Here is an 11998-nt window from a genome sequence, read left to right as displayed (position 1 = left end):
CTTTGCTGGAGATCAGGAAACCAGAGTTCTAATTCTTAATCTTGGCTCTTCCACTGACAAGTTGCATGACCTTGGGCAAGTGCCTTTCCTTCTCTGAGCCTTAGTTGCCTCATCTGTGCAGTGAGGAAGTTGACTGGAGAGTCTCTAAGGCTCTGACCTTCTCTGGGTGTAGGAGGCAAAAATCACAGACCACAGGCCAGGCTGAGGGATGCAGGTAGCCTACACCTTTATGCCATCCACCCGCACTCCTTTTCCCCGCCACCCCTAGGACAGGAAGAAAGGAAACTGACATTCATTCATTCCTGGATGCATCCATTCAATAAACAAGTATTGGGTTCCTACTGTGGGCCCTGTTCAGAAATGGAACACACAATGTCCTGCCCTCAAGGAGCCCAGCCTAATGGGGAGGGGGACATGGAAACTAATTTTGCTAGAATAGGATAAAGGCTATGCATGATCAATCTGTGTGCACAGTCACTGTGGAATCCTACTGTGTGTCATGTGCTATACTGGAGTCTTTGACATATAGTAACTGTTTCCCCATTTACCCTTTTGGAACTGAGGCAGAGGGAGGGTGAGTGACTTACTCAAGGTCACCTGCTAGTACTCACAGAGCTAAAATCCCCATTCAAAAGTCCATGGGGATATTTAGGAGCAGGAAGTTAGTTTGAGGCAAAGCCTGGATATCTGATCTTTGGTGATAGAGAACAAGCACACTTATCTGCTGGGATGGCCCTACCCCTCACTGGGGCAGTAGGGCCACTGCCTCCACTCTCCAAACACTCACCCCCTACTGCTGATCCTGCCTCCGTTTTCTTACTGTTCCCTTACCAGGGGAGGTGAAAGTGACTCTGTCCAACAATTGCTTCAGAACTAACCAGCCTGCATGATCCTCCCCAGATCAGTGAGTCCATCTTCCCTGCCCAAACAGTGGAAGGCGTGCTCCTGAAGAGACAGGGGTTCTCTTGCACTCCAGTGGCAGAAGAGAAATCTCATTTGGTGACTCATTCCAATGTCTCCCACCCATGCTTTTTAGAAAGTCGTGCCTCACAGCTAACTCTGACCCTTCTACTTCTGGTTTCCTCCCCTCCCACCTAATTCAGTCCTCACCGCAGACAGAGAGCAGAGGCCCTAACCCTGACCTTTCCTAACCAGATTTAAAAAAACCAAAAAACCTCACACTCCCCATTTAGTTGTTATAACCTTTCTCGTGTCCCCCACCCCACAGCCTTTACTTTCTCACCTCAGGGGGCTTTGGAAGAGAGATAGCCCAACTCCTTTTGGCCAACCCCAGAGCTCTCAAGAGATAAAAAGAACACCCCCCTTCCATTCACACACATTACTTTTTCTTGAAAGCTCAGGGAAAAGAGGGGTGAAGGGAGGGGGCTTGGAAGGAGCCAGCTGACCAGCTGGTCACCATGGCAGCCGGGCCTGCTTCCAGAAGATGAGCCTGGGGTGGGGGCGGGATGGAGGCTAGGAGTGGCAGAACAACCAAGAGAACTAGAAAACCGACTGGGGAAGGGGGGAAGAATTGGAGGGGCCCAGCCTCAAAGAAGACTGGGGCTGAGGAAATGAAGTCAGGGCCCTGACCACACTGTGGCCTGAGGCAAAGTCCCCTGGCCATGTTTCCAGATGATACTGCATGGTTCTTCTCCCCATTTCTGAAGTTGCCCCAGAAGGGCTCCCTGTCAGAGTGTAGACTAGGTGCAGGAAGCAGTGAGTGACTCAATGCTGACCTCATGTGGCCAGAAGAGGGGCCACCACACACCTGTTATGGTTCAGAGCCTGGCATGGGGCTGAAAGGAAGTAGGTTTTTCCTTCAACCTCTGTGTAAATGAGAGTTGCGGTCACTGAACATTCCTGAGTTCTTGTGTCCTTGCAAAGGGCTCAGATGCCCCAAGCCCTTTAGGCCTTCATAAAGGAAAGAACGTTTACTGAAAAAATTTTAAGTGTTGGATTAGGGACAGGAGAGCCTGGCTCTGCAATTTGTTTGGCCTTAGGAAAGCCAACTCACATCTCTAGGCCTAAGCTCACCAACTTTAAAATGGGGATAATGCCAGATTTTAAACCCAAGTGGCCTGGGTCTGGAGTTTATGACCATACTTTTGCTCCAGCTTTTGAGGATGGGAGAGGAACGTGTCAGGGGAGGAAGTTGAAAACATCTGAAATCACACTGACCCCACGGGAAGGAGATGTCTCAATTTCCTTAGGCTATTCCTTCATGGCTTCTTACTGCCTCATACTCAACACATCCTCCCTCTCTGGTCCTCCAGGGGGATGGAGAGGAGTAGGTCATATCCTCCTGTTTGCCCTTCCCCTCTCTTCTCTTTACTAACCCCCTCCCCCCAAGAGGCTAGGTACTTCTCTTCTCCCCAGACCTCTTTCCTTCCCATTTCCAGTTCAAATGGAAACTTCCCTGTCCCTCATCCCACTGAGTAGTTGGCCCCACTGTATGCTCCCACAACACCCTGTTCTCACTCCTGTCTTACCGCAATCCCTGTGTTGTAATTGCCAGGGTGCTTGGTGGCTATTACTGTTACTGTGACACTTGGTTTTGCTTCCAGCAGAAAGAACAATGTCATACATGTAATAGAAGCTCCACAGCCCTAGCTGATTTGGTCCAGTGGTTACAGTGTTGGCCCGCAGACTGAAGGGCCCTGGGTTTGATTTCTGCCAAGAGCACGTACCTCGGTTGCAGGTTGGTTTCCCTGCCCTGGTCCGGGTGCTTGCAGGAGGCAACTAATTGATGTGTCTCTCTCACATCAATGTTTCCCCCCCGCACACACACTCTCTACTCTCTCTGAAAAACAATGGAAAAAATATCCTCGTGTGAGGATTAAAAAAAAGATGAAGCTCAACATATGCCTGTCAAATGGATGAATAAAATGAGGTTGCATGGGGAGGGCAGTAGGGAAGCTGGTTAATAGTTGTCTACACTCACTCCAGCGTTCTTTCCCCAATGCCAGAGATAGAAAAGACGCTCCCTTGGGGATGATCCTCTAAAGGCATTGTTGGCCCATGGTCGAAGGCACTTTGGGTAGGGGGTAAATCATGGGCACTGGTTTGGGCTCATCATGTGGGTGGGGTTTGCCTATAGCCTCCCTGGGCCCAGGGAAAGCAGGGACAGGGAAGGAGGAAAGATGTGTTGGTGTTGGGCTGGAGCTGGGGCAGTCACCTTAGCAGAGTATGGCCCAGTGTGTCTGGGCCTCCCCATCCTGGCCCCACCATGAGGAACTAATCTTCCCTGACAGATGGGGGTAACCAGATGTTGCAACCACAGAGGCCAGGGTTTCACCCCTGTGAAGAATGACCATTCTGCTTTTTTAGAGAACAAAAAGCATGACCAAACTCCTTCTTTTAGACACCAGTCTGCCTGAGAAAACCCGTTTTTGAAAAACACATCCTCACGCCCAATTCTGTGTGATCTGGCAAGTTGACACAGGAGACCCTCTATCCGGGACCCATACATACAGTGGTTGTCCGCTTTCCCTACCCCAACTCCTGGGCACTGGTAGATGGGAAAGCAAGAGAAACGGAGAGAAACAGGTAGGACACAGGAAGCAATGCTGCCCATCCCACCAGCCACATGCCCTCACAAGATGCCTCGTTTGTACGATTGATAAATATTTAACAACCAATGAATGAATACGTGAATGAATGGAAACAATGAGTGAAGAAATGGAGGAAGTGAAGGAAGGAAGGATTGCTTGGGATTATGAATGGAAAAGAAGGAAGGGGGAAAAAAGTGAGTGCATAAATGGATCGAGGTGATGGGTGCGTGGGTGGGTGGGTGGGTGGGTGGATGGATGGATGGATGGATGGATGGATGGATGGATGGATGGATGATGATGATGAATGGGCGAATTAACGCCAGAGTGAGTCAGGACCGGGTAACCCCTGAGTCCCAGCCAACGCAGAGGGGGATTCCGGGGGGCGGGGCCTGTGCCCGGAAGCGCCGGCGGGGGGCGGGCCGAGGGGCGGGCCGAGCGCGCGTCAGACCGGGCATCCCGGCTTCCCCGAGCAACCCCGGCGGCGGACCCTCCAGCGCTCCGCGCCTCTCCCACGCTCCTCGCTGACTCCTCGGACCCCAGCAGCCCGCGAAGGAGGCCGTTCCGGGCCGGGAGCCCGTTCCCCAAGACGGACCTGGAACCCGGAAAGGCGGTGCGGCGGAGCCCGGAGCCGGATCCTGCCTGGACTGGGCCCCCGCGGGCTGGCGCCGCGGGCATGTCGGAGGCGCGCAAGGGGACCGACGAGTCGGACGAGAACCAGTATGATTCGGGCATCGAGTCTCTGCGCTCTCTGCGCTCCCTGCCCGAGACCACCCCGACCTCAGCCTCCGGGCCCCCTGGCGGCAGAGGCCCCCAGTCCTGGACCCATCCTCCGGGAACCGCCAAAGAGCCGCCGGAGAAGGAAGACGCCGACGGGGAGAGGGCGGACTCCACCTATGGCTCCTCGTCGCTCACCGAGCCTTTGACCTTTTGGGGGAGTCCTGAGACCGAAAACCCGTCCCCAGGCTCGCCGCTTCCCCCGGCTGGGCCGCTGAGTCCTCAGCAGCTGGAAGCACTCACTTACATCTCTGAGGACGGAGACACGTGAGTATGGGGGCTAGGCTGGGACGCATTCCTTCCCGCACTGGGGCCTCCCCAGGAGCAGCAGCAGGCCGGGCCCCCCTCGGTGATGATCCCTCAAGGCACCTGCCCTGGAAGCGGCATTCTCCACTCTCTGTTTCAAACTCCAAACTTAACTCTCAGCCCACTTTTGAGCTCTAGACAGGCCCAGACCAGAGGACCTGGAATCATCTCTCTGCCCACCCTTTTGGAGGTAGGCAGAGCATGCAGGGCCCTTATCAGGCACCTGGAACCCCAGTTACCATCTTGGAAACCTAGCAATAACCCACCACTAGGAAAATAAAATTCCCCTGACCAGTCCAGTTTTTTTTTTTTCTTCTTCTTCTTTCTTGCTGGGGGAGAGGGCGTCCTTGCTTGCGCAATATCTGGAATTCCCGGCCCCTGACCTCAGAAAGCCCTGTCTCAAGGAACAAGAGGTGCCAGTTACAGATTGTCAGTGGAGGCCAGGAAGCTAGGGGTTGGGGTATTGCCACGGTGCAGAGCTGAGGCTGGCCCTGAGGAGGAGGGGTGAGCCAGGTTGGGGCACTCTTGTTCCTGCAGACTGACAGGCTGACAGGCGGCTGGCTGCCCCAGCTTACTTCCTGCTCTGCTGAGAAAGGGGAAGTGAGGGTTGGAGTCAGCCTTACCAACACCTTCTATCTCCCAAGCCCCCCCAGTCCTCCTCACTGTCCTTTCTGACCACCTTACTTTACAGTTTCTCCCCAGGCCCAGGCAGAGCTTGGTGGGGACTGGGCTAGGAAGCAGTTGAAGTAAGAGGCAGTAGTGCAGAAGGTCCGGCCAGCTGAGGATTTGCCCCTTAGGAAGAAAAAACACTGTTAGGACAGGGGGTGGTTGGGATTTGGGTGTGAGAAACAGAGTGGAGGGAGCTGGAGTCCCAGAAAAGGGATGTTGAACAAGGTAGGGGGGATGTAGAAGGGGCAGGAAATGTCTGTCCTGACCTGCTTTTTTGGAAATGCAAAGGGTCATAATCCTGGGTGACCTTTGACAAAGAGACCCAGTGGGCAGAAAAGGAGTGACCCCAGGCCTTTTGTACTCTGTGTACTCTGTGCCCAGATCACTAGCCCTCAGGCCCAGAACCAAGATTTTGGAGGCTCCATGTGAAATGCTTATGACTGACCTTCGACCCAAAGAGTGGGAGCTCCAGGTGGATACCTATGGCTGACCTTTGACCCAAGGAGTGGGGACTTATGGTGCTGCCCTCCTTTGTTAGCCTCTCAGCCCAGCTTTTACCACCTCTGGTTAGAGACAGGTGTGTCTAGAATGGGCAGGGGGAGGTGTCAAGACTCCCCAGGGGGTCCCTTCCCTCGGAAGTGTCTGGGCTGTGGGACATATGGAAGTGGGAAGAGGAAGTGGGAGGAGGGGAGACTGAGGGAGAGAGGGAGGTGGCTGCAGGAATGTGACCCAGAGAGCTGGTCCTGGCCGAGGGGATTTCCAGAGTGGTTCCTCCCTCCCTCCGTCACTCTCTCCTGCTGCCTGCTGCCAGCCTGCCCCGCTCCTGCCTGAGCAGCCCCCTCCCCAGCCCAGATAGGCCTTTTAGCCAAGCTACCCCAGTCAGTAATGCCCCAAGGCATCTGGCCTGGCCTAGACCCTCCTGCTCTGGCTTTCATTTTCCCCACCTGATGTGGGGAAACCCCAGGACTGGAACTTCCCCTCCCAGCTGCCCTCCCACCCCTAGGTTAACGCTCTTTGTCCCCCAACAAACACACTTTTTCTGTGCTGCACAGACCTTGCCTTGGTGGTGCACACAGTGGAGGGCTCTGGCCAGACCCACCCAGTCTTTGCTGTCTGAAGAGTGGCCCTCTTTTTTAATTTATTTTTTAATCCTCACTGGAGGATATTTTTCCCATTGCTTTTCAGAGACAGTGGAAGGGAGAGAGAGAGAAACATCGGTGTGACAGAGACACACTGATTGGTTGCCTCCTGCACGAGTCCCAACCGGGGATCGAGCCTGCAACCGAGGTACATGCCCTTGGCCTGAATCAAACCCGGGACCCTTCAGTCTGCAGGCCAATGCTCTAACCACTGAACCAAATCCGCTAGGGCTAGAGTGGCCCTCTTGATTCACTTCCCTGTCGGGGACAGCAGGACAGGACGTTGCACTCCTCCTTGCTCCTAATCCAAGAGCTTCTGTTTTCTCCCCCTTGGCTTGTGCAACATTGAGGTTTTTTTGGGAGGTGACCCCACTCCTGCCCTCTGCTCTATTGGGGTGGCAGTAAGTGGGGAGCTCAGCCCTATAAACCACCTTTACACTACCCCGGCAGCTTTCAGTTTGGCTTTGGAGTTACAGCTGGTCTGGTGGGGCCCTGGGGCCAGAGGGGAGTGGGGTGTGGGACAGGAAGCTCCTTGGCCCATCAGCACCCTGCCCACGCTCCCACTGAGCCAAGGCCCTCCTTGAAGGCCAGAGATGGGAACTTGGAGTCTCCACCCCCAGGATCCTGGCTTCCCACACCAACCCTCACTTCCTGGCCCAAACTCTCACTTCCTGTACCTACCTAATAGGTGGCTTCTTAGAGCTGTGTTACTTCTAACCCCAGGACCCCAGCCCACTCTCTCTGACCTGGGCCCTGACACTAAACCCTGCCCCTGCCCTCTAGGCTGGTCCACCTGGCTGTGATTCACGAGGCTCCAGCTGTGCTGCTCTATTGCCTGAATTTGCTGCCCCAGGAGGTCCTCGACATTCAGAACAACCTTTATCAGGTGGGTGGAAAGGGTGGGCTGTGCCCAGATACCCATATCTTCCCTGGCAGCCATCCCGAGCAGCCACACAAGTGACCTTAGGTTGCTTCCTCAGGAAACTGTATGCCAGACACTGAGCTAGAAGCTGAGGATACAGACATAAGTAAGACACAGCCTCTGCCCACAAGGTGCTTGAGCCTGGGCTAGGGACTGGTGTCAACATCTAATTACACAGCATGGTGACAAGAGTTGTGATGGAGGCACATACCAGCTGCTGTGGGATCCAGTGTCTGTGGGGAACAGCCAGGGAAGGGTTAATACAGGAGGTAACATCTGCATGGAGCCTTAAAGAGGAGTGTGCTAGGTGTAGACTGCCTGGTGCCTCTGTCTTTCTTCTCTCCAGCCCCTCTCTGTCACCTAGCCCTTGGGGATAAGAGGTCTCCCTAGAGGATGAGAAGGTAGACCCTGTCCCCATCTGTCCTTTCTCCAGGGGCTAAGGGGACCTACAAGAAGAGCAGGGGGCCACCTCCCTCACCCTGCCTCCAGAGCTGGGTCTCAAGAGCTTGGTGGGGATTGACAGAGGGAAGGGCTTGGTAGTGTGGCCTTGGAAGACCAGGGCCATAGCCTCTATAAGCTGCCCTCAAGGAAGGTGCTGGCAGTTGTCAATTCCTGTGCCCACCTCAGCATGTCCCCAGACATGGGAGTGTGCTGCAGTGGCCCTGTGACCCTCTGTTTGTGCCTACAGACAGCACTCCATCTGGCTGTACATCTGGACCAGCCAGGTACAGTTCGGGCCCTAGTGCTAAAGGGGGCCAGTCGCATGCTACAGGACCGACATGGTGACACAGCCCTGCATGTGGCCTGCCAGCGCCAGCACCTAGCGTGTGCCCGCTGCCTGCTAGAGGGACAGCTAGAGCGAGGCAGAGGACCACCTCACTCCCTGGACCTCCAGCTGCAAAATTGGCAAGGTACAGGCAGCCGCAGGGCATGTGGATGAGGAGGGGACAAGAGACAGGGATCCCACTCTCAGGAAAGGGGGGTGATAGCTTGTCAATTGATGCACCTCCAGTTCTAAGCACATAGATACTCAGTACATCTTTGCTGAATGAATGAGTGAATGAATTTGATTTAGAATTTTCTTAGAGCCTGCTGTGTGCTAAACAGAGCTAAACCTTGCCCTCAAGCTATTCAGTTTAACAGAGATCATAAATTCATTCAACAAAAATGTACCGAGGGCCTCTATGTGCCAGACACTATTCTAGGAGCTGGGCCTAAATCTGTGAACAAAACCGAGAACGACAGAAAGACAATAAATATAAGTGGGTTCTCTAGTAGGTTAAAAGGCAGTAAGTGCTGCGGGAAAGTAGAGCAGAGTGAGAACTGGAATGTGGGGGATGGGCTGTGTGATTTCATGTGATTAAACAGTGGTCAGGGAAAGCCTCATGGAGCAGGGACATTTGAGCAGAATTTTGAGGGAGGGGAGGCATGTGAATCTGCATCTAGTTCTCTAAGCAGAGGGGAATCCAGGCCAGAAAGGAGACAGCAAAAAGGCTAGGGGAACACATGGGAGGAAGGGGCCCTGGGGAGGGGCTGGGGGCATGAGGATCCCAGAGACCTCTGAATAAGTTGGCTTTGGCCAGGGCTTGAAGGCAGGCAAAGTTAGAGTTAAAGAGAATGGGGAGGGGGGAAATTGGGGGAGGGTTCGTGTGTAGGGGGTGTCACTCAGCAACCTGACCCCTGAAGCATGAAAGTTTCAATAACATGACTCTGAAAAGGTGGAAACTTTGCTTTCCTTTCCCCTCAGACTTTTGAGGGGGTTTTTGGGTTTGTGTTTTAACAGCTCTGTGATCAGACGTATTGAGTGGGCAGTGGGTCCCTTGGGGCAGAGGGGTAGGGAGGTCCCTGAAGATTGGGAGAGACAGAGTTGGTGGATGCAGATTAGCAGCCCCCACGTTCACCCCATCCTAGGTCTGGCCTGTCTCCACATCGCCACTCTGCAGAGGAACCAGCCACTCATGGAACTGCTTCTTGAAAACGGAGCTGACATTGACGTGCAGGTGAGGCGGCCAGTCAGGGTGCTGCCCGGCCCAGGGTCTGCCCCACCACCTGGTCTAGCCCCCAGGTCCACTCCCTGTGTCAAAAGTGGTAGCCCTCACCTCTGCCTGGACCCCGCATGCTTCCTCTTCAGGGCCTTGGCTGACATCTTTATTCCCCTCCAGGAGGGCACGAGTGGGAAGACAGCGCTGCATCTGGCTGTGGAGACCCAGGAGCGGAGTCTGGTGCAGTTCCTGCTCCAGGCTGGGGCCCGGGTAGATGCCCGTATGCTCAACGGGTGCACACCCCTGCACCTTGCTGCAGGCCGGGGCCTCAAGAGCATCTCATCCACTCTGCGCGAGGCGGGTGCTGACTCCCTGCTGCGTAACGTGGAGGATGAGACGCCTCAGGACCTGGCTGAGGATGTGACACCCCAGGACCTGGCTGAGGATGTAAGAGGCACACCCTCAGCTCTGCTCTCCAGGCCTTCCCTCACCCATAGCAGAGACAGGAGCTGTAATGGCTGAAAGGCCCAAGGAATTAGGATCCTGGGGAGCAATCCATAATTCTGCCACTCACCAATTGTGGCACTTTGGGCAAGCTTCTGCCCCTCTCTCAGCCTGTTTTCTTAGTTGGCCATGGTCAGGGGGGCCCAAACTTGGACTCCTACAGGAGCCCTGCAGCTAAAGTGGATCAGTGAAGCAGACCAGATGTAAGACAGTGGGGTGGTGGGGCCCCTGGGAGACCAGAGAGTCTGCCCGAGGGTCACTCTATTCAGGTTTAGCACATAATTGCAGAGAAGGAATATAGGCCCAGTATTTCCAAGTCTTGGGAATATTTTAAGAGAGATAAAACCTAGATGTTCTGTATAGTCTCCCGTTTTTAAATGTTCAATGTAAAAAATAATCAAAATACTTGGTGGCTACCCTCCCCCTAACCCCAACCCCCAAAAACCAGACCTGTGGGCTGGATCACCTCCTTGGTCCTTCTCATCTGTGACATTCAGGGATTTTCTTAGAGAGTGAGGACTTGCCTAAGGCCTCAGGGCTCTTGCCAGCCCAGAGGGTCACCACTTGGGAGATTAGTAGGAAGACTTGTTCGCTAATGTCCAACTGTCAGTTGATGAGGAGAAAATGGTCCATAGGCCTCCCCAGCTCCCTTCCCTCACTGCTGCCTTCTCCCCCTGTACCCTGACCTTGCTTCTCTCCATTCTCTTTCTCAGCCCTTTACTCTTTTGCCCTTCGATGACCTAAAGATCTCTGGAAAGCCACTGATGTGTGCCGACTGAAGCCAGGGCAGGGTCTGGGGCCCCTGAGGCTTCCCATCTTCCCATCTGGAAGCTGGAGCCACAGTTGTGCAGTTTGGGCCCAGGCAATGTGTGCTTCTGGAGTCCTGGGGACTGCTGCGGCCAGCACAGTCCTGAGCTGAGAGGAGGGATCACAAGTGAGGACAAGCCAGTCTGGAAAGAAGAGCTTCCCAGGTGGACAGAGATTCTTGGAAGAACGTACCCCCTCCCGCCCCTCCAAAGCCCCACGTATCCTGGGTGAAGCCTGTTTACCTCTCTGGAAGATGGCAGTGACTCTTGTTTCTACCCACGTTGGGTCACCCTAAAACTGCCAACAAGTAAGAAAACAAGGACTCTCCTGAGTAAAGAGAGAAACTGCAATATGAGCGAGCAGGGCCCTGAGGGCTTCCATCTCACTGCTATTGAGAACTGTTGTTTAAAGACTTGACACAGAAGGCCCTGGACTGAGCCTTTGGGGAAGGGGAAGTTTCAATAACATGACACTAAAACTGCAAGACTTTTAAAAAGTTTCCCCCACCAGAGTTGTTTTGTGCGAATGCATGTCTGTGTGCATTGGAGATTTTTAGACAAGTCTGCCCTGTGTCCTTGTGGGAGAGGCAGAAAGAAGGAAATTCTTACCTTAGCAGGGTAGGACCTTGCTAGGTAGGGTAGGAGGGCTAACAATCCTCAGTCCTCTGTCCAGCACAGACCCTTGTCCTTTCTGTGGAAATGCAGAGGGATGGAGGAAGAGAGATTGAAATAAGAAGACACAGGTGGGAGTCCTCACCACTGCCTTGGAGGTTGCCATCTGGAGGAGTCTGGGAGGAAGGGCTAGCCTAGGGAGGGTGACACAGGGAGCTGTGGCTTTTTTTTTTTCCTCACATTCCACACATGTTTGAGGGCCCTGTTAGGTCAGGCCTATGCTGGGATGAAGAATATGGGAATACCAACACAGTCTCTGGCCGCTTGGAGCATGTAGTCTAGTGAGTGAGGCAGCCATTAAAATCATAAATGTGTATTTCCATGTAATATGTAAATATGTAATCACAAGTTGCGATGGATGCTGTGAAGGAAAAAATAGTGGGAAGGAGAACAATGGAGGGCCTCTGAGTGTCATCTCAACTCGGACATAAGGATGAGTAAAGGGATGGGGGGAGAGGCGAATTAGAGGAACTGAGAACAGGCCAGTGGGGCTCTACAGGGGACGGGTGAGTGGGCGAGGTAGACTGGGGCCAGGTCATGCAGAGCCTTGAAAGTCATGGGGAATGGCGGGACAGAAGTGCTCGCCCAACCAAAAAAGGGAGACCTCTTCCTGTCAGAAAACGGTAACATAAGGGGAAGTGCTTGGGTCAGAACCTCCATGTCCCCGGCCCTA

At 53.9% G+C, this 11998-nt stretch overlaps 1 protein-coding gene across 1 annotated transcript; it reads left to right on the top strand.

Annotated features, from left to right (window-relative positions):
* Positions 1-4039: 4039 nt before the first annotated feature.
* On the top strand, positions 4040-11350 carry NFKBIE (NFKB inhibitor epsilon). Its single transcript, XM_016212692.2, has 6 exons — positions 4040-4592; positions 7223-7325; positions 8050-8272; positions 9273-9361; positions 9524-9790; positions 10561-11350. The coding sequence occupies exons 1-6, from the start codon at positions 4225-4227 to the stop codon at positions 10624-10626; spliced, it is 1116 nt and encodes a 371-aa protein (XP_016068178.1). The 5' UTR covers positions 4040-4224; the 3' UTR covers positions 10627-11350.
* The last annotated feature ends 648 nt before the right edge of the window (positions 11351-11998 follow it).

This window comes from Miniopterus natalensis, chromosome 5 (assembly GCF_054644295.1).
Source record: "Miniopterus natalensis isolate mMinNat1 chromosome 5, mMinNat1.hap1, whole genome shotgun sequence".
Taxonomy (NCBI): domain Eukaryota; kingdom Metazoa; phylum Chordata; class Mammalia; order Chiroptera; family Miniopteridae; genus Miniopterus; species Miniopterus natalensis.
This window is presented reverse-complemented; position numbering and strand designations above follow the sequence as displayed.

Excerpts from the sequence above, each read along its gene's own strand:
- NFKBIE (XM_016212692.2), top strand. The coding sequence starts at position 4,225 with ATGTCGGAGGCGCGCAAGGGGACCGACGAGTCGGACGAGAACCAGTAT. Across the intron at positions 4,593-7,222 it reads ATCTCTGAGGACGGAGACAC|GCTGGTCCACCTGGCTGTGA; the intron begins GTGAGTATGGGG and ends CCTGCCCTCTAG. Across the intron at positions 8,273-9,272 it reads CCAGCTGCAAAATTGGCAAG|GTCTGGCCTGTCTCCACATC; the intron begins GTACAGGCAGCC and ends ACCCCATCCTAG.